At 34.5% G+C, this 21630-nt stretch overlaps 10 protein-coding genes and 1 pseudogene across 11 annotated transcripts, besides 1 other annotated feature; 4 read left to right on the forward strand and 7 right to left on the reverse strand.

The window, feature by feature from the left end:
* Window positions 1-17577: part of a mobile genetic element that runs on past the window's edge.
* On the forward strand, window positions 7540-8400 carry TVAGG3_0574200 (uncharacterized protein; the record flags this gene model as incomplete). The annotated part of the gene is made up of 1 exon (XM_051238909.1): window positions 7540-8400. The coding sequence occupies one exon, from the start codon at window positions 7540-7542 to the stop codon at window positions 8398-8400; it is 861 nt and encodes a 286-aa protein (XP_051096733.1).
* TVAGG3_0574210 (uncharacterized protein) lies at window positions 9147-9650 on the forward strand (the record flags this gene model as incomplete). Its single annotated transcript, XM_051238910.1, has 1 exon — window positions 9147-9650. One exon carries the CDS (start codon window positions 9147-9149, stop codon window positions 9648-9650), a length of 504 nt encoding a protein of 167 aa, XP_051096734.1.
* Window positions 9924-10859, forward strand: TVAGG3_0574220 (organellar and viral DNA polymerase type B; the record flags this gene model as incomplete). Its single annotated transcript, XM_051238911.1, has 1 exon — window positions 9924-10859. The coding sequence occupies one exon, from the start codon at window positions 9924-9926 to the stop codon at window positions 10857-10859; it is 936 nt and encodes a 311-aa protein (XP_051096735.1).
* TVAGG3_0574230 lies at window positions 12239-13206 on the reverse strand (annotated as a pseudogene). The gene has a single exon. A coding segment is annotated over exon 1 (968 nt).
* Window positions 13713-14076, reverse strand: TVAGG3_0574240 (uncharacterized protein; the record flags this gene model as incomplete). The annotated part of the gene is made up of 1 exon (XM_051238912.1): window positions 13713-14076. A coding segment is annotated over one exon (364 nt), but the record flags the coding sequence as incomplete, so codon positions are not given.
* Window positions 14122-14706, reverse strand: TVAGG3_0574250 (phage tail repeat-like family; the record flags this gene model as incomplete). Its single annotated transcript, XM_051238913.1, has 1 exon — window positions 14122-14706. One exon carries the CDS (start codon window positions 14704-14706, stop codon window positions 14122-14124), a length of 585 nt encoding a protein of 194 aa, XP_051096737.1.
* On the reverse strand, window positions 14727-14879 carry TVAGG3_0574260 (uncharacterized protein; the record flags this gene model as incomplete). Its single annotated transcript, XM_051238914.1, has 1 exon — window positions 14727-14879. The coding sequence occupies one exon, from the start codon at window positions 14877-14879 to the stop codon at window positions 14727-14729; it is 153 nt and encodes a 50-aa protein (XP_051096738.1).
* TVAGG3_0574270 (uncharacterized protein) lies at window positions 14899-15300 on the reverse strand (the record flags this gene model as incomplete). Its single annotated transcript, XM_051238915.1, has 1 exon — window positions 14899-15300. One exon carries the CDS (start codon window positions 15298-15300, stop codon window positions 14899-14901), a length of 402 nt encoding a protein of 133 aa, XP_051096739.1.
* On the forward strand, window positions 15318-16277 carry TVAGG3_0574280 (uncharacterized protein; the record flags this gene model as incomplete). The annotated part of the gene is made up of 1 exon (XM_051238916.1): window positions 15318-16277. The coding sequence occupies one exon, from the start codon at window positions 15318-15320 to the stop codon at window positions 16275-16277; it is 960 nt and encodes a 319-aa protein (XP_051096740.1).
* A 1302-nt stretch (window positions 17578-18879) lies between the features above and the next one.
* On the reverse strand, window positions 18880-19122 carry TVAGG3_0574290 (serine threonine-protein phosphatase family; the record flags this gene model as incomplete). Its single annotated transcript, XM_051238917.1, has 1 exon — window positions 18880-19122. The coding sequence occupies one exon, from the start codon at window positions 19120-19122 to the stop codon at window positions 18880-18882; it is 243 nt and encodes an 80-aa protein (XP_051096741.1).
* Window positions 19123-19140: 18 nt separating this feature from the next.
* On the reverse strand, window positions 19141-19503 carry TVAGG3_0574300 (uncharacterized protein; the record flags this gene model as incomplete). The annotated part of the gene is made up of 1 exon (XM_051238918.1): window positions 19141-19503. The coding sequence occupies one exon, from the start codon at window positions 19501-19503 to the stop codon at window positions 19141-19143; it is 363 nt and encodes a 120-aa protein (XP_051096742.1).
* Between the last annotated feature and the right edge of the window lie 2127 nt (window positions 19504-21630).

Here is a 21630-nt window from a genome sequence, read left to right on the forward strand (position 1 = left end):
TTATAATCATCTGATTTCTCAAATTTTTCTTTTATCTGATTCCTTAACTAAATCATAGTTAAACCTCGTTGCTGATATAATGTTTTCTTAATTAAATCTTTGAATGCTTGAGATAAAGCACCTGATGCAATTCTTGCTACTATAATTGGTTGGAATTGCTGTTTAAGTTCATCTTTAACATTTGCGAAACTGGATCGAATAAAGCAACTTTAAAAGAATTTCTTAGCTGGAATTTCAGGTCTTAAATTTGCATATTGACCATCAAACTGGTTAGAATATCGTGGTAATCCATCCGGTCCCTCTTCAATAGCATTTAATTCTTCATTGAAGTAAGAATATGGATTATGACGGTATGAATTAATTGGACCATTTTCACCTTCTCCAATGTATTGTTTAACAGCTTTTCATTTTCATCAAATTGCATAGGATAATGTTCATTATATGCTTTAACGTTTAGGATAATCCGTCATTGTTAATTTATACCCATTTATGACTTTAATATTTCCTTGACCATCAGTAACGAAAACTTCATTTATTCCATCAGGTTTTCCATTTGGACCCGTAATGTCTGCTTCGTGTGCTTCCCAATTTGGTCCGTGACGTTTGGCATATGCTTGAGCTTCTGGTAATGTTAAAACGTTTCTCATTTGTTTAACATCCTTTTGAAGACCGGCAAAATGTGGACTAATTCTTTCATTCCGTCTGGAACTTTCATAGTTCTATTATATGCACCCTTTTTGTTTGTTCCTTGTTTTAATGGAACCTGTAGAAGATTTGCATTTCTGTCATGTTTAATTATAAATAAAAAATAAAAATTATTTATAAAAGTTATTCGAATTTAATGGAACCTTTATTTAAATCAACTATTATTTTTCCATGTTCTCCTAATTGTTGATATTGTGTGTAAAGTTCATTAATGCTCATTGGTAAATTCACTTGATAAAGCATAACGTTCAACTGTTGACGACTAAAACCACTGAAAATGAAAAGGGTGGACAGGTTTGATTTAATGTTTGTGCTTAATGCTTTAAAGTATTGAACAGCCATGAAGAATGAACACTGAATGTGTCGACATTGAGTTAATAATTGATTAAAATATGATTTCTCATTAGTTATTAGTTTTGATTTCACCGCATCATCTAGAAAAATGAGTGAATGCAAAAATTCTCTATCAAAATTTGAAATAGAAAGTGTTTCAAATAATTCATCCCGTTGTTTATCAATAATTTTATCCTCTAATCCTTGCTTCTTGATTGTATTATATAATTCTTTATACATTACAAAGTTTTTAATAAATCTTCTGCTTCTTCTTGTGATAAATAAATAATTGGAATTTTGATTAAATGCTTTAAAGATTCAAATGTATCATCTGAAGGTGAACCTGAACGGTTGATATAAATTAAACACATGTGAATAGGGGGAAGTGTTAGCAATAATGATATTTGTTTTAATATCGTTAATGTTTTACCTTTATTTTGTTTACCAATTGCTGCAGTGATTGAATTTAAGTAACATTCAGAATATGGAATTTTCATTAATTTTTCCTTAGATAGAGCATTTCTATTATCACTCAATGCTTCATTAATCATATCATCTACGTATGTATTATATACTCCTGCTAATTCTTCATAAGGGGTGGATGAATTTAAATCCATTTAATCAAAAATAAATTTATAATTTTAAACATTTCTATTCATCAATATTTCATCATATGAACTTCTATACTGCGGTGGTGTACCTGTTGGATGATATTTCAAACCTTCATCCGGTGTCCATGTCCAATATGTAGTCCTAGTAAACAAACCTGAGGAGGATTTGTCACTTTTGAACAGTAAGTGTCATTTTCACCCTGAATGATTGGATAAGCTTTCACTTGTACTGTAACTTGTGAGTTGAAAAGTTTCTAATCCATCAAAGAATATACCGCTCCATCACGTTGAACTGGAATAGTGCATAAGAATGAAGTTTGGTCTTTCCATGTTCTAGCTAATGGTGTGCCATCATCATCATTCAGTGGTCTAGTTAATGAGTCCTCGTATTCTTCTGTGCATTCATTCACTCCATCTAAATCAGAAGCTTGAAGCATACGTGTAAAGAATATGTCACCCACTGTGGTCATCGCTTGATCGGGGAAGTTTCTGGAATCTATAGTGACCTGAAGACCTCGAAGCATTGGATTTTCTAAAACCGTTCTTTGCATTGCATTCTTCGGAAATGTTAACACAACATCTGTAACATTATGAAGAGCGTATGAGAAATCTGAACTGATACCTTCAGGAGTGATGCAACCTCCATTTAGTGAACGAACGTCAATATGTTAGCTGGAATCATGAATGGATCTTCTTACTAAATAAGTGGTATTGCTTTAACTGATTCTTCAATTAAACCGTATCCTGGTGTAATGCATTTATCCTCTAAAACTTCCATCTTTGTGCATGAAATAATAACGTCTTCAAACTTGTTGCGTCAGCAGATGTAGTGGCTAAGCTTGTAATTAATTTGGCAGGAAGTCCGATTTGTTGGAATTTGCGATCATATTTATAAACATGATTCATAATCTTTTCATAATTTTCATCAGTTATCTTTTCATAAGTAATTTTGTAAATCAGCATCCCCAATATCTATCTATGCCAACCTTTCTGAGTGTACTTAAATATATGTAATGACTGTGTGCAGGTAAAATTTTCACGCGAAATCGTTTTACTTCACCTGTGTCCTTTGAAAGTTTGCACAATACAAAAACCGTCGACTATTTGTTCCCATGCACAACACCAACATTACTCTGAGGACCCTGATCCATAAATGTATATAATAGAACCTACTACTGGTTCATTAATCAAACATATGAAAATAAGACAGATTGTCTCTTTAACTTAAATATAGCGCAATCCGATTTCTATGATGTTAAAGACGACGTTAAGTTTGCTATAAATTGTTACTGGGATGACACTTGGGGAGAAGGAGACCATACACATCACGTTTCAGGATATACGCAAACAACGGGACAAAGTAAAGAATACATGCCACCTTACATGACAGTTTACGCATGGTATAGAATTGCTTAGTCGTCATTTTCAACTTCTTTAGCATATTCGTCAGGAGTTGTCTTATATTTGTTAGGAACTGTCTTTGAAAGTATACCACCTTGAACTTTGACAAGTTTGAAACGAGGTCTGACAATAGTAGTTTTATCTTCTGCTTGCAGTGTGTACATTTTGCCATGTTTGCCTAAAACTTCATAATATTCTCTTGTATACTTTCTTCTATTTTTACGAACACGAATGTGAGTACCTGTCGAGTTCCCATTGTTGTCATAGTCAATAGTATTTTCATATGGGTCGCGTTTAGGTATTTCTATTTTTACTTTGTCACCCTTCTGAAGTTTGAAGCCCGGCATTCTTTCTTGTTTGTCTCTTTTGACTAAATTATTAAATATATAGTCTTTCTCTAAGTCAGGGTTGTTTTTCATTTCTTCGGGGGAGTGGTTTCCCAAACCTTTTTGTTTACGGTTATTGTAAATATTTAAAAACTTGTCTCATCTTTGCCATGGAGAAGTGTCTATATTTGTCGTCATATGACATTTCATTTGCTTCACCACCTTGTGGTTGGTTTAAGTCTCTTAACATTTTTATACAACCGTCAATGACACCAAGAGCAGAATGGTTTTGGTCGACAATGAAATATTGGTTTACATTTTTTGAACGCAGATAGTTTTTAATATCATCTGATTTGAAAGAACTTTCACAGTCAGATGTCAGTTTTGTTGGATGGTATTTTGTCAACGAATATTGTCAAAGCAGTTTTCACATCTAAAATATTTTTGGACCATAATGGTATGGCTTCACAGTATCTTGTTTTTGACCGACAAATATTAACCAGTATGGTGGTCCATCTTCTCTATACCTCGGAATGTTTTCCAAGATATCCATAAACCAAGCATTTGGTGTTGAACTAAAGATTTTTACCATGAGTGCTTTCTTTGTCGCTTTAGAAACATAGGGTCCTTGTTTGGATTCGTCATTTTTTACCCTATAAGAAATGGGTTTATTTGGCGCATTAGCAGGAGTTGCATCCAGATTTTTGCCCGCAGTGGGAACAATAGCCAGAGGTGCATTTGGAATTGGAAGGAAGATTTTGAGTACATTAGGTATACTTAAAGAGAAAGCACAACCTATTATACAAACTGTACAGAAAGGTTGGGAGTAGCACGAGATGCAACAAATCTTATTCCAAATCCTGAAACAAGAGGAAAAGTTCAAGGATGGATGGACAATGTAGGAAGACAAGCAGGAAACTATTATAACAAAGCAAATGACTACTATAACCAAGCAGGACACTATATGGACCAAGGTGAAAGATTCTTTAACAGAGGATATAACCATGCACAACAATGGGTAAACAATAACCAACCTCAACCGCCTCAAACGTGGGGAATGTAAAATTTTTTACTGAGATGAAATGAACAATACAGCATTGAGACAAATGGGTTCAAGATGGATTTGTCGACTTCCAGCAGTTACACCACGTGTTTGTCAAGTTCTTCCTATACCTCAGGAAGTTTTAGACCGACTTAAAAAACAACAACAACCAGTTGAAAACAAACCAAACTAAAATTTTTTACGGACCTGAAAATGACCGAAGAAGTTGAAACGGTAGATTTGACACCACAAACAAAAAGTTCAGAACCATTGTCAAAACCTGTCAAAGAACTTACAGATGAAGAGAAAAAATTCAATAATAGAAAGTGCCAGGTCTGGAAATACAAACCCTAACTATAAAGTCACTTTTTCATAGAAATGGAACGGCTAGTATCTCAAAAAAGAAAACAGACTCTCACAAATAAAATATTGAAGTCTGAAGGAAGCTTTCGAGACAACAGATGGAAAAGTTTACTTCACTGACCAACAGTTCATTATAGACATCTCATTGACTTAGAGTCGAAATATTCTAAACTTTACAACAAACACAAAAAGTTGAAAGGAAAACAAAAACAAATGGCATATGAATTTATGAAGATGTTGACGACACAACTGTTCCTGCAGGTGGGGTACAGCCCGAGGAACCGAAAAGTGACGAAAAACCGATAGAAGAAGAAAAACCAAAAACTGAAGATAAACCAAAACCAAAGTTTAGTTTCCAAACTAAACCAAGTCAACCTTCATTAGCTGGTATGGGTTGGCGTCAAAGACTTATGCAGCAGGCGGTTATGTAAAGTAAAGAAAAAATATTTTTTATTTTTATAAAAAATGCCCCCATATAGAATGGATAGAAAATCTGCTAGAATAAAAGCAGAGTTACAAAAATATGTTGGAGAGTTTCGAAGAATTTTAAATATAGGAAGGGAAGACCCATAAAAGTCTATGACAAATTGTCTGGTCTTCGCTACGAAATGGATTTGGAAACAGCACGTGCCAATTATCCAAACAGACTAGAGAGGTTAGAAGAAGAACGTCTTATGGACATGCCTTTCGATGTTAGTGAACCTCAAGTTGAAGACACGACGGCTTTGCCAGATTCTACTGGAAACATGACGAACAATTGCATCCTTTGAGAAGGAAAAAAGGTAGTCAGAGGATGGTCATGCTCCCATGGAAAGAACAAAGATATGCATATGAAAAGTACCGTGAAGTTAGAAGTCAAATTACATCTGGGTCGAACCTTTACAGTAAACTTTGACGAAGGAAAGAAACAAAGAAGGCTTCATGGGAGTACTTGCTGCAATTCAAGACGAAATAAGAAAGGACACAATCTCAAATTGACCATAAAGATTTGGATGGTCACATTTACTATGCACATGGCAATGAACAAACAGCCGCAAAACTTCTTGACGCTTTCAAGACTACAAAGAGAGAACAAATGTTGACTCAGACTCAGACATTTTGAATGCAATTGAAGGAATTGCAAGTGTCAAGTTCGAATGTACCAACCTAACCCTCAAGCAGTCAGACAACATGCTGGATACTTCCCCTTCATAAATAAGTCTGACATTGACTTGACAAGGTATGGAATTTACAATTCAATTGAAACAATTGTCAATGAACCTTGTATTCTCACATGTCTCAGGAACTCTGGTCTTGTTACAGAAGAGAAGATGAAGTATCTTGAGTCATGTGTGAAGAAGGTACATTCTCAGAGGTCAATTGGCAAAAATTGCACCGTTGGCAAATGTCAATATCCGAGTCAACATACCTACAGCTAAAGGTTCTTCACATGACGACTATGTTGTTGAGTTCAATTTACCATGGTTGAAGATTGTAATTGTCCCACAACCACTTCATGTTGAACGAAAGTCTTACAAACCCATTGTTCGGAAAAGGGCAAGTGCAACATTGTCGAGCTTAAACATTCTTTTCGAGAAGGTTTGTTGGAACCAATTCCAGATGACAAGCTGACAGAAAACTTTTGTACCAAAAGACGAAACAAACTTTTCACTGTTAGCAAGACCAAAAGTTGTTCCAGACAAAGTTCTAGTACAAAGAAGTACACAATTCCACAAGGAGTTGGATTGTTCGATACCAACCTGAACCAGAGAACTTCCAATGAGGTTGCAAGAACTTCAAGATGCTATAAATAAACTTCCATTGAGACATCCAATTGACGTCAAATTGTATTGGAGAGCATCTGAGTTAGGTCAGAAGGTTTTATATGAAACAGGTTGCTTCGACGATGTTTATGAGATAACAGGAGAAGTTTCTCAGAAGATAAGAGACTCACTTGAATTTCCACAAACTGGACCAATTGGTTGCGACAAGTTCGACTCAAACGAAAAGATATACTATGTCGACCTTAACGCTGCATACATGAGGTTTGTCCAATATATTCCGACTGGAATTCCAAACGAAGATGGTGAGTTCCCGGGAAGGAACTATACAGTTGGAAAAGTCATACAACAACTGTATGATATTAGGAAAGCTTCAAACCCCAAACTTGCAATGACACTCAAATTGCTTATGAATTCGACATGGGGATATTCCATTAAAAAACCTCAAGAGATGAAGAGTAAACATTATGAGAAGGTCGACAACTTTGTTGAAAGGTTTTCTCCTTTTGTTTTGAAGTACGAATTCACTCAAGGTCAAAGTGGCTTAGTAACCACATTAAAACCTATTGTCGAACATTGGTCTTACCCTCAGTTCGCAAAAGCAGTCCTTGACAACTACAACAAATTCTTCTCCGAAGTCAAATCCAAAGTTGTGGTTTACTATGAGAACATTGACGCACTCATGACGAACGAAGAAGGATACAACAAACTCATTGAAATGGGAATGGTTGGTGAAAAGATGGGCTGTTTTAAGCTAGATAAGGTATTTTCCGAAGTTCATGTAATATCGAAAAGGAAATATTGGGGCATACTTGAAGACGGCACAGAAATAAAACATTGCATGAAATAAAAAATTATTTTTTAAAAAGTGACATTTTTAAATTTTATTTGAAATGTACGCTGAGTTTGTTGGAGAAGACCGTTAGGAAACTTGTTTGTTATATGAGAAATATGAAATGGCATACCATTTTAAAACAATATATTTTTACATATATTAAATGCTTCAGGTTGAAAAACAAAGAACAAAAGTAGCAGATACAAAACCGTTAGACTATATCTTTACAAATGCTGGTAGGAATCTATCAGATGAAGAAATTTCATCCCGAGCATACAGGTTTGACTATCCAATTCGTTGGCTTCAAAGTCCTTCAGATGCAAAGGCAATAGGATTTAGAAGAGTTTTGTTTTCAAATAGAACTAACGCATTTATGTTCGCAGTATATTTTCATGGGCAGTATAAAGGTTCTGATGGTCTAATAGACAAATTTGACGAAATGAAAATCTTTACAGTTCGTTCAGACGAAAGTCTTGAGAAAACTCTAAATGACTTTCAAACTCAAATGAACAAATATTATTGGGAATTTCAAAAAAAATACAACTCTTTACTAAATGGAACATACTATCTGAAACTAGAATATGACAAGATGAACTCCACCGTTTCATTTCAAAAGATTGAAATTAACCCTCCAAGAGATACAGAGTTTTTATTTTGGGAAGTAGACAAACGTTCTTGGGCACAATTTCTTCGGTTACTAAACCAGAACGAACCATTACCACCAGATGGTCCATTTAAATTTATACTTCCACCAGCAGATTTGATGGTTTATAGAAACGTGTTTGACCCTCAAAATGTTATGTGTCATGCAAGTTTCAGTTCAAGCAACAATAGTTTTCTATGTATTGGTAAGGACTTTTATGACTTTGCTTCTAAATTCTACGAACCATCTAGTAACAGTTTCTCTGACTTTCAAGTTTGGTTCACAACAAATGGTGTGCAACATATTATTCCATTGTACTATGACTTTTATCTCGAATTGTCTTTCATATATAACTACAGAAAAGTGCTGAAAAAGTATTGAAAAATAATGTTTAGGTGAAGAGGTGACATCTCACCTCTTTTCTCACCTGTTTTCTCACCTCTTGAATTTTCATGAAAACAATTTATTTTTGACACTTTCACAAAAAACATAAAAAAGTGAGTTAAAATGAGATGTTTACTGAACTGGTTGGATGTCGCCTTCACAGGTTATGTAGAATGGTTGACCCGAGAAGTGAAGGAGACCCTTGAGAATTTGTATAATTCGTGGAATTGGACTCTCTCTGTTTGGTATTTTTATCCAAGGACGCTTGTTTAGGAACTTAACAAGAGCTTCTCTTTTGGCGTCCTTTATGTCGTCGTAGGCTGTCCCGTCTGGTATTTGAATTGGAATTCCAGTCGAAGTCTCGAGATTCAAGGCAGCCCTTCCCGTTATCCAACAGTTAACAAGCTTGCCTTTTACATTCTGCCTGAGGAAGTCTTTAACAAGCTCGTTAATTTCAATTAGGTAAATTGCCTCGTCGTAGGTTCGACCTCGACCATTGCTACTGTCAGAAAGTACTACTGTCAGAAAAGTACTGCTACTGTCAGTAGCAGTACTGCTAGGAGCAGTAAAAAGGAAAATTTGAGAGGGTTTTCGACGATAAAGTACTGCTACTGTCAGTAAAAGTACTGCTACTGTCAGTAAAAGTACTGCTACTGTCAGAAAAAGTACTGCTACTGTCAGTAGCAGTACTGCTAGTAGCAGAGATTTTTATCGTTGTGGTCCGACGGTTAAGCCACAAACGAATGTCCGACGTCCCACCAACCGAGTCCAATCTCAATCCAGAAGAACCGAAAGCACCAGCCCCTGCACCTCAGTTCCAGCAATTCCAATCTCAATCCAAATTACTACCAATTTCCACCTCAAGGTTACTACCTACCACAAGGCTTCCCGAACTACCCTCCTCAGCCTATGCCTTACTTCCCCAACCCTTGGATGTTCCAGCAAGCTCCACCCCAATTCAAATTCCAATCTCAGTCCAAGAGAGACCAAGACTTCGAAGAAGGTCTGAACCGCTTACGCAAAGAGTATGCTACAGCTCCAACCCTTGGATGTTTATGCAAAAACCTGCCCCACAATTCCAATCTCAGTCCAAGAGAGACCAAGACTTCGAAGAAGGTCTGAACCGCTTACGCAAAGAGTATGCTACAGCTCCAATTGAGAGAAAGTTGTTGCTAAATTCAGTAAAAATAAAGTTTATGTTAGAATGTGACATCTCACCTGTTTTCTCACCTCATGAATTTTCATGAATTTTATATATTAATGTTTTGTCGAAACTTCTTCATCGTAAATGTTTTGTCGAAACTTCTTCTTCGTAAATGTTTTGTCAAACATGAACGTAAATGTTTTGTCATGATTTCTTCATCGTAATGAGTGTAAATGACCCAAAAATATAATTTAGGTGAAGAGGTGAGATTTCACCTCTTTTCTCACCTGTTTTCTCACCTCATGAATTTTCATGAAATAAAAAATAAAGTTAGTTTTATTTTATTTATTTTTTTATTTTGTATAAAAGAACAGAAATGTCAACAATCGGCACAACAACAATTCAAACAACAGCACCAAACTCGTTAGTCATGAATCCAACATCTATGTTAGTAGAGATGAAAAGCTTCATTCCTTCTTCATATACTTTCGAAACAAAAATCCAGAAGATAAAGCAAGAACTTTTAACAAGTAATTTAGACTGTAGTGCGAAAGATGAAACAAATGAAGAATATCTTTATGAAATGCAGGACATTATTGACCATTTGCCTAAACTACCTGAAATCCAACAACAAAAACTCACTATTCCTGAATTCGACGAAATTGAAGTGAAACCAACTGACTCAGTAGAAATAAAGAAGTTCATACGAAAGGTAAATTATGAATTCCTTGGTTTTCATTGCAACCATAAGGTTATGGACAAAGATTGCGACATGGTTTATAAGAATGTTTCTGACATATATAAATCTGAAGAATTTAAGACCTACGACAACTTTGTTTCATTAGTTGCAAAATGTGTTTGGGAAATAAGAGATAAAGATAGAAGAGGTAAAGTATGGAACGAACAGATAAAACCAACTGCTTCAGATTTAAAGAAAACCATTGACGCCTTAGTTGTTTTAGCAGGTAAGGTTTCAGAATATAACGCAAAAATGAACCCGCAATGTTCTAAATGTAAAGCAGCAATTAGGAAATATAACTACTCCGTCAAAGAGATAGAAAGAATGAGAAACGACTATGCAGATTTAAAGAAAGAAGCAGAGAAGCCAGCAGAAAATAAAATGAACATGTTAGAATTTCTGAACAAAAACTATCCAACTGCTGACGATTTCCTTCTATCTGACGTCAAGAAGAAGTATAAAGAAACCTTCGGTATCGTTAAAACATTCGATGTACTAAAAGAAGAAATAGAAGCTACGAAACTGTTTAAGATTTCAAATATACATCGTACAATTCATGTAAAACGGTTATAAAATAACAGGTGAGAAAACAGGTGAAAAAAGAGGTGAGATGTCACCTCTTCACCTAAACATTATTTTTCAATACTTTTTCAGCACTTTTCTGTAGTTATATATGAAAGACAATTCGAGATAAAAGTCATAGTACAATGGAATAATATGTTGCACACCATTTGTTGTGAACCAAACTTGAAAGTCAGAGAAACTGTTACTAGATGGTTCGTAGAATTTAGAAGCAAAGTCATAAAAGTCCTTACCAATACATAGAAAACTATTGTTGCTTGAACTGAAACTTGCATGACACATAACATTTTGAGGGTCAAACACGTTTCTATAAACCATCAAATCTGCTGGTGGAAGTATAAATTTAAATGGACCATCTGGTGGTAATGGTTCGTTCTGGTTTAGTAAACCGAAGAAATTGTGCCCAAGAACGTTTGTCTACTTCCCAAAATAAAAACTCTGTATCTCTTGGAGGGTTAATTTCAATCTTTTGAAATGAAACGGTGGAGTTCATCTTGTCATATTCTAGTTTCAGATAGTATGTTCCATTTAGTAAAGAGTTGTATTTTTTTTGAAATTCCCAATAATATTTGTTCATTTGAGTTTGAAAGTCATTTAGAGTTTTCTCAAGACTTTCGTCTGAACGAACTGTAAAGATTTTCATTTCGTCAAATTTGTCTATTAGACCATCAGAACCTTTATACTGCCCATGAAAATATACTGCGAACATAAATGCGTTAGTTCTATTTGAAACAAAACTCTTCTAAATCCTATTGCCTTTGCATCTGAAGGACTTTGAAGCCAACGAATTGGATAGTCAAACCTGTATGCTCGGGATGAAATTTCTTCATCTGATAGATTCCTACCAGCATTTGTAAAGATATAGTCTAACGGTTTTGTATCTGCTACTTTTGTTCTTTGTTTTTCAACCTGAAGCATTTAATATATTGAAAAATATATTGTTTTTAAAATGGTATGCCATTTTCATATTTCTCATATAACAAACAAGTTTCCTAACGGTCTTCTCCAACAAACTCAGCGTACATTTCAAATAAAATTTAAAAATGTCACTTTTTAAAAAATAATTTTTTATTTCATGCAATGTTTTATTTCTGTGCCGTCTTCAAGTATGGCCCAATATTTCCTTTTCGATATTACATGAACTTCGGAAAATACCTTATCTAGCTTAAAACAGCCCATCTTTTCACCAACCATTCCCATTTCAATGAGTTTGTTGTATCCTTCTTCGTTCGTCATGAGTGCGTCAATGTTCTCATAGTAAACCACACTTTGGATTTGACTTCGGAGAAGAATTTGTTGTAGTTGTCAAGGACTGCTTTTGCGAACTGAGGGTAAGACCAATGTTCGACAATAGGTTTTTAATGTGGTTACTAAGCCACTTTGACCTTGAGTGAATTCGTACTTCAAAACAAAAGGAGAAAACCTTTCAACAAAGTTGTCGACCTTCTCATAATGTTTACTCTTCATCTCTTGAGGTTTTTTAATGGAATATCCCCATGTCGAATTCATAAGCAATTTGAGTGTCATTGCAAGTTTGGGGTTTGAAGCTTTCCTAATATCATACAGTTGTTGTATGACTTTTCCAACTGTATAGTTCCTTCCCGGGAACTCACCATCTTCGTTTGGAATTCCAGTCGGAATATATTGGACAAACCTCATGTATGCAGCGTTAAGGTCGACATAGTATATCTTTTCGTTTGAGTCGAACTTGTCGCAACCAATTGGTCCAGTTTGTGGAAATTCAAGTGAGTCTCTTATCTTCTGAGAAACTTCTCCTGTTATCTCATAAACATCGTCGAAGCAACCTGTTTCATATAAAACCTTCTGACCTAACTCAGATGCTCTCCAATACAATTTGACGTCAATTGGATGTCTCAATGGAAGTTTATTTATAGCATCTTGAAGTTCTTGCAACCTCATTGGAAGTTCTTCTGGTTCAGGTTGGTATCCGAACAATCCAACTCCTTGTGGAATTGTGTACTTCTTTTGTACTAGAACTTTGTCTGGAACAACTTTTGGTCTTGCTAACAGTGAAAAGTTTGTTTCGTCTTTTGGTACAAAAGTTTTCTGTCAGCTTGTCATCTGGAATTGGTTCCAACAAACCTTTCTCGAAAAGAATGTTTACAGCTCTGACAATGTTGCACTTGCCTTTTCCGAACAATGGGTTTGTAAGACTTTCGTTCAACATGAAGTGGTTGTGGACAATTACAATCTTCAACCATGGTAAATTGAACTCAACAACATAGTCGTCATGTGAAGAACCTTTAGCTGTAGGTATGTTGACTCGGATATTGACATTTGCCAACGGTGCAATTTTTGCCAATTGACCTCTGAGAATGTACCTTGTCTTCACACATGACTCAAGATACTTCATCTTCTCTTCTGTAACAAGACCAGAGTTCCTGAGACATGTGAGAATACAAGGTTCATTGACAATTGTTTCAATTGAATTGTAAATTCCATACCTTGTCAAGTCAATGTCAGACTTATTTATGAAGGGGAAGTATCCAGCATGTTGTCTGACTGCTTGAGGGTTAGGTTGGTACCATTCGAACTTGACACTTGCAATTCCTTCAATTGCATTCAAAATGTCTGAGTCTGAGTCAACCATTTGTTCTCTCTTTGTAGTCTTGAAAGCGTCAAGAAGTTTTGCGGCTGTTTGTTCATTGCCATGTGCATAGTAAATGTGACCATCCAAATCTGTTATGGTCAATTTGAGATTGTGTCCTTTCTTATTTCCGTCTTGAATTGCAGCAAGTACTCCCATGAAGCCTTCTTTGTTCTTTCCTTCGTCAAAGTTTACTGTAAAGGTTCGACCAGATGTAATTTGACTTCTAACTTCACGGTACTTTTCATATGCATATCTTGTTCTTTCCATGGGAGCATGACCATCCTCTGCACTACCTTTTTTCCTTCTCAAAGGATGCAATTGTTCGTCATGTTTCCAGTAGAATCTGGCAAAGCCGTCGTGTCCTTCAACTTGAGGTTCACTAACATCGAAAGGCATGTCCATAAGACGTTCTTCTTCTAACCTCTCTAGTCTGTTTGGATAATTGGCACGTGCTGTTTCCAAATCCATTTCGTAGCGAAGACCAGACAATTTGTCATAGACTTTTATGGGTCTTCCCTTCCTATATTTAAAATTCTTCGAAACTCTCCAACCATATTTTTGTAACTCTGCTTTTATTCTAGCAGATTTTCTATCCATTCTATATGGGGGCATTTTTATAAAAATAAAAAAATATTTTTTTCTTTACTTTACATAACCGCCTGCTGCCATAAGTCTTTGACGCCAACCCATACCAGCTAATGAAGGTTGACTTGGTTTAGTTTGGAAACTAAACTTTGGTTTTGGTTTATCTTCAGTTTTTGGTTTTTCTTCTTCTATCGGTTTTTCGTCACTTTTCGGTTCCTCGGGCTGTGCCCCACCTGCAGGAACAGTTGTGTCGTCAACATCTTCATAAATATCATATGCCATTTGTTTTTGTTTTCCTTTCAACTTTTTGTGTTTGTTGTAAAGTTTAGAATATTTCGACTCTAAGTCAATGAGATGTTCTATAATGAACTGTTGGTCAGTGAAGTAAACTTTTCCATCTGTTGTCTCAAAAGCTCCTTCAGACTTCAATATTTTATTTGTGAGAGTCTGTTTCTTTTTTGAGATACTAGCCGTTCCATTTCTATGAAAAGTGACTTTATAGTTAGGGTTTGTATTTCCAGACCTGGCACTTTCTATTATTGAATTTTTCTCTTCATCTGTAAGTTCTTTGACAGTTTTTGACAATGGTTCTGAACTTTTTGTTTGTGGTGTCAAATCTACCGTTTCAACTTCTTCGGTCATTTTCAGGTCCGTAAAAAATTTTAGTTTGGTTTGTTTTCAACTGGTTGTTGTTGTTTTTTAAGTCGGTCTAAAACTTCCTGAGGTATAGGAAGAACTTGACAAACACGTGGTGTAACTGCTGGAAGTCGACAAATCCATCTTGAACCCATTTGTCTCAATGCTGTATTGTTCATTTCATCTCAGTAAAAAATTTTACATTCCCCACGTTTGAGGCGGTTGAGGTTGGTTATTGTTTACCCATTGTTGTGCATGGTTATATCCTCTGTTAAAGAATCTTTCACCTTGGTCCATATAGTGTCCTGCTTGGTTATAGTAGTCATTTGCTTTGTTATAATAGTTTCCTGCTTGTCTTCCTACATTGTCCATCCATCCTTGAACTTTTCCTCTTGTTTCAGGATTTGGAATAAGATTTGTTGCATCTCGTGCTACCTCCCAACCTTTCTGTACAGTTTGTATAATAGGTTGTGCTTTCTCTTTAAGTATACCTAATGTACTCAAAATCTTCCTTCCAATTCCAAATGCACCTCTGGCTATTGTTCCCACTGCGGGCAAAAATCTGGATGCAACTCCTGCTAATGCGCCAAATAAACCCATTTCTTATAGGGTAAAAAATGACGAATCCAAACAAGGACCCCTATGTTTCTAAAGCGACAAAGAAAGCACTCATGGTAAAAATCTTTAGTTCAACACCAAATGCTTGGTTTATGGATATCTTGGAAAACATTCCGAGGTATAGAGAAGATGGACCACCATACTGGTTAATATTTGTCGGTCAAAACACAAGATACTGTGAAGCCATACCATTATGGTCCAAAAATATTTTAGATGTGAAAACTGCTTTGACAATATTCGTTGACAAATACCATCCAACAAAACTGACATCTGACTGTGAAAGTTCTTTCAAATCAGATGATATTAAAAACTATCTGCGTTCAAAAAATGTAAACCAATATTTCATTGTCGACCAAAACCATTCTGCTCTTGGTGTCATTGACGGTTGTATAAAAATGTTAAGAGACTTAAACCAACCACAAGGTGGTGAAGCAAATGAAATGTCATATGACGACAAATATAGACACTTCTCCATGGCAAAGATGAGACAAGTTTTAAATATTTACAATAACCGTAAACAAAAAGGTTTGGGAAACCACTCCCCCGAAGAAATGAAAAACAACCCTGACTTAGAGAAAGACTATATATTTAATAATTTAGTCAAAAGAGACAAACAAGAAAGAATGCCGGGCTTCAAACTTCAGAAGGGTGACAAAGTAAAAATAGAAATACCTAAACGCGACCCATATGAAAATACTATTGACTATGACAACAATGGGAACTCGACAGGTACTCACATTCGTGTTCGTAAAAATAGAAGAAAGTATACAAGAGAATATTATGAAGTTTTAGGCAAACATGGCAAAATGTACACACTGCAAGCAGAAGATAAAACTACTATTGTCAGACCTCGTTTCAAACTTGTCAAAGTTCAAGGTGGTATACTTTCAAAGACAGTTCCTAACAAATATAAGACAACTCCTGACGAATATGCTAAAGAAGTTGAAAATGACGACTAAGCAATTCTATACCATGCGTAAACTGTCATGTAAGGTGGCATGTATTCTTTACTTTGTCCCGTTGTTTGCGTATATCCTGAAACGTGATGTGTATGGTCTCCTTCTCCCCAAGTGTCATCCCAGTAACAATTTATAGCAAACTTAACGTCGTCTTTAACATCATATCCTTTACCTTTTGTCATTCCTGTCCAACCCAATATCTATGCCTATGCCAACCTTCTTGAGATGTACTTAAATTTATGTAATGACTGTGTGCAGGTAAATTTTCACCTGAAATCGTTTTACTTCCACCTGTTTCCTTTGAAGAGTTTGCACAATACAAAAACCTGTCGACTATTTGTTCCCATGCACCAACACCAAACATTACTTGAGGACCTCTTGCATCCATAGATGTATAAATAGAACCTACTGGGTTCATTAAATCAAACATATGAGATAATATAGGATTGTCTCTTTTGAACTTAAAATATAGCGCAACCATTTCGGGTTTCTTCTGGTTTGTGTTAGAATATTTTTTATAATATAATCTTATGTTTTCAGGGTAGGTAAAGTCTTGACTATAATATTTATTTTTGTCATCTATATAATAATATACTATTCTCGTTTTTTCTATTGCATTATATCTTTTATATCTATAATAATCTAAATATAATGTTAACTTTTGTTCATCTGCATGTAGTGCTCCGCCGTCATATCCATAGTCATAATAATATGGTATTGGAGCTGGGTCAGGCAATGTCATATCTGCCATTTCATAAACTCTTAAATATTTCTTTTGTTCGTCTCCATATAAGTTCAAGTAACAGTTGTTGTCTAATGGAACTTTAACTTGTGTACCATCATTCTTTTTATAGCTTACATACATTTCATTGTTATTTTTCGGAATGAGTTTATACCGTGTACCATTTTTTAAGGACTGTACCAACTGCCATCTAAAATATTTGTTTTCTTCATTGACAGAAAAGTCACCAACAATAGTTTCAATATTTTTTGTTCCAACTAAACTTTGGTATATTTCGTTAACATATGTTTTATCTGCTTTCTTCTCAAGGCTAACGTTTAAGTCTGTTATTTCAGATATAGAATGTGTATGTCCAACGTCACTTTTCCTGTTTAAGGTTTCTTGTAAGTTTGTAATATTTGCAATGGTATGTGTATGTCCAACGTCACTTTTCCTGTTTAAGGTTTCTTGTAAGTTTGTAATATCAGATATAGAATGTGTATGAGTCTTATCTGCTTTTGTCTCTAATGTTTCCTTAAGACTTGGTATTTGGTTAATATAATGTATATGAGTCTTTTTAGAATATTCGTTTTCAGCTCTTGTCACTTCACTTGACATTTTATTGTCAACATATGTTTTGTCTGCTAGTTCAGGATGAGTATGTTCTTTTGTTGCATAAGCATTGTTAGCTCTTTCTTCTTCTTTTGCTATTGCATCGTCTACATATTCTTTGTCAGCTTTGTTGTCAACATCTGCTTTCAAAAGAAGTTCATTTATAGGTTTCTCGTTTAAAGTTCCTTTTGTTGGATTTATACAGACAGTATGGTTCTTATTGTCTTGAAATAGAAACTCATCTGTCATTGGGTTTAATGTCAGTTTTAAGTTTCCTTCTTTCAATGACTCAGATATCTTAGAATAGTTTGAAAAGTTTGTTGTGTTCTTATTTAGAGCTTGCATAATGAGTTGTCGGTTGTGTTGTATTTCTCTCATGGAAGCAATATCTTTCGACATTTTTTATTCTAGATAAAATATGCTTCCAATAGAAAAAGAAAATTCAAGAGTTGCTACAACTAAACCATTAGATGAACTTTTTACTAATGTCGGTCAAAAGTTTGAGACAGAGACCGTAAAGCATGAAGGCTATCGTTTTGACTACCCATTAAGATGGCTAAGAGACCCATCTGTCACAAAAGCTATTGGCTTTCGTAGAATAAAATTTGTGTCTGTAGAAGATAAAAGTTTTCCATTTATTGTAAGGTTTCATATAGATTATATATCTGAAGGGAAACGAAAAATGTGGGAAGAAATTGAGCTAATACAAGTTGACCTTTCATCTTCTCTACAGACTGCGTTAAAAAATATAGAAGATAAAATAAATTCATGTTATGCAAAATATGCTGATGAATATGCAAATACCGAGAGCACACTTTATGTGAGAATTGTATATGACAAACAAAATTCACAAGTGTCATTTCAAATCTACGAAAACAATCCAAATAAAGACGAACAAATATATACAGAATTCACTGCAATGTCATGGTATTATTTGCAAAGAATGTTAAATCAGAAAGTCAAACTTCCTTTAGCAAATATTTACAGTCGATATGCAAGAGATGAACCATATTTATTTAAAGATGTTTTCGACCCAGCTGCTATTATTGTTCATGCTTCATTTTCTGGCGCCCAAAACTCTTTCTTATGCTTGGCAAATGACTTTTACGAAAAACCTACAAAGTTATACGAACCACCAAGTGGAAGTATTTCAGACTTTCAAGTATGGTTTACTACAGATGGAAAAAAGAATAATTCCATTATACCATGCGTTTTACTTAGAACTTAGTTTCATATACAACTACTATCGAACGGTAAAAATATAATTTTTTAATACGGTTGAGGTGTTGGATTTGGTTGCCAACTAGACTGTGGTGCAGGTTCAGGCTGTTGTATAACAGGAGCTTGTTCTTCTGGTTCAGGGTCTTTAGGTATAATACCAACGAACTGACCTACTCTTTTACCAATATTTTTGACTCCGTTCCAAATTCCTCTTCCGACAGATTTTATTCCATTCCATATACCTCTTCCAACTCTTCTGAAGAAGTTTCCAATACTACTGAAGAAACCCATTTTACTATATGTAAAAATCTAATGTCCGCCTAGTCTCTTACGTTTCCTGTTGAGTTCCATAGCATTCTTTAACTGGAGCTCATACATTCTGTTTCTCCTCTGGTAGAAAACATATTCTGGGTCAACTCCTGTGTTCGCGTCATCTGCATAAAGTTGTTTATATCCCACTTCAGGGTTTGTATAAAACTCTTTCCATCTCATATTTGCATACCATGGTGGCAAACCTAACGCAGCGTCATTTGACATGGCAGTTTGCATTTGTACATCTGTTGGCACTTGACCATAGTTTGCCATTGCAGTTTGTATTCTAACTTCATTTGGAATATTCTCTGGGTTTGGTTGTCCAGGTTGCTGTGCATTCGCTAAGTTCTGTGCGTCCATTTAATATTAGATAAAAATATCTCTTACGAGTACATATACTGAACATTTGCAGGCATTGGTTCATCTTCATATTCTCTGTACTTTTCTGCCACGTCAAATAAATAAATGACACAATGGAAAAAACCTAAAAACTAACAATCCGATTTCAAACCACATTTACTTACTAATAAAATTTCTTTATTGTGACACTTTCTCCATTTATAGGACATCTCTCATATTCTATCTTGTCATATATAAACTCATAGTCATGTATGTCCTCTAACCATCTCATAACGGTTTCCAAACCACTTTTATCGGATGTAAAGTAAAAGCATGGATGGTTATGTATAACGTCTAAAGTTTTCTAAAGAGTCTCTCAAAGTCCAGTCTACTTGGTATTGAAAATCCCATGTGTTATAGAACGGCGGGTCCACTATAAAGAAAACATTTTCCTTGTCTTTATATTTTTCATACAACTCTGTCCAATGACATCTCACAAACTCTATACCCTCAATATATTTTTCTATGTTCTCTTTGAAAACATTTGTATAGTTAAGATATAAAACTTTTGACATAAGTGTTTCAATGTCATGAACTCTTATAGAACCACTATATAATAGTCTAGCAGATATACTATCCCAGTCTATATATTCTGCTTTTTTCAAAACCTCTCTCACAATATTTTCTTATCTAATGGTATACGTTCCATCTTACCTATAGGTATCTTTTCTTTTAACTCTTTCAATATATTGTTTGTGTCTGGAATATGTTTGAGACGGTCCATATAGTTGTCGAAGTCATTGCATATAATCTTTGAGTCTGGGAATATTATATGGCACAAATGGGATATATAGAAACTTCCACCGAACAAATCTACAAATGTTAGACCATTCGGTAGTTTCTTAAGTTCTCTCAATATAATATCTTTACATCTACTCTTATTTCCAAAGAACGGTAACGGTGGTTTTGTAAAATTCATTTATATATAATAATAAAAATGTTTTTACCCGAAAAGTGACAGAAAAGTTACAAAACATGAAAACATATATAATTTGTGAAAAGTGACACATTATATAATGTTTTCGACCCAGAAGACTAACAATTTTCCGAATAAAAACTTCATTTATACTAAACATCTTCGGGGCTAGAGGGCGCAACGCGCCTGGAAGCCCTCCGAATAAAAACTTCATTTATTACTAAACATCATCAGGGCTAGAAGGGGCGCAGCCCCTGGAAGCCCCACTACCTTTTTTTTTTTTTTTTTTTTTTTCATTGTTTTATCTAATTCTCTTTCTTTTCATATTAATCATTGTTTTATATAATAATATTTCTTTTCATATTAATCATTGTTTTATGAATTTCTCTTTCTTTTCATATTAATCATTGTTTTATAGAATTCTCTTTCTTTTCATATTAATCATTGTTTTATAGAATTCTCTTTCTTTTCATATTAATCATTGTTTTATGAATTTCTCTCGATATTAATGAATGCCCTCTTAGTATTGCCATCAAAGCGAATTCAATAGAAATTGTCCAATTCCTAGTTGATCATGGTGCAGATGTTAACATGAAACTTATTCTCGTTCTTTTCATATTAATCATTGTTTTATGGAATTCTCTTTCTTTTCATATTAATCATTGTTTTATATAATAATATTTCTTTTCATATTTATCACTGTTTTATTACTTTCTCTTTCTTTTCATATTAATCATTGTTTTATCTAATTCTCTTTCTTTTCACATTTATCATTGTTTTATGAATTTCTCTCGATATTAATGAATGCCCTCTTAGTATTGCCATCAAAGCGAATTCAATAGAAATTGTCCAATTCCTAGTTGATCATGGTGCAGATGTTAACATGAAACTTATTCTCTTTCTTTTCATATTCATCATTGTTTTATGGAATTCTCTTTCTTTTCAATATTAATCATTGTTTTATATATAATATTTCTCTTTCATATTTATCACTATTTTATTACTTTCTCTTTCTTTTCATATTAATCATTGTTTTATAACATTCTCTTTCTTTTCATATTAATCATTGTTTATTACTTTTCTTCTTTCATATTAATCTTTATAGAATTCCTTTCTTTTATATAATCATTTTTTATAGAATTCTCTTCTCTTTCATATTAATCATTGTTTTA

The sequence above is a fragment of the Trichomonas vaginalis genome, chromosome II, assembly GCF_026262505.1.
Source record: "Trichomonas vaginalis G3 chromosome II, whole genome shotgun sequence".
NCBI lineage: Eukaryota > Parabasalia > Trichomonadida > Trichomonadidae > Trichomonas > Trichomonas vaginalis.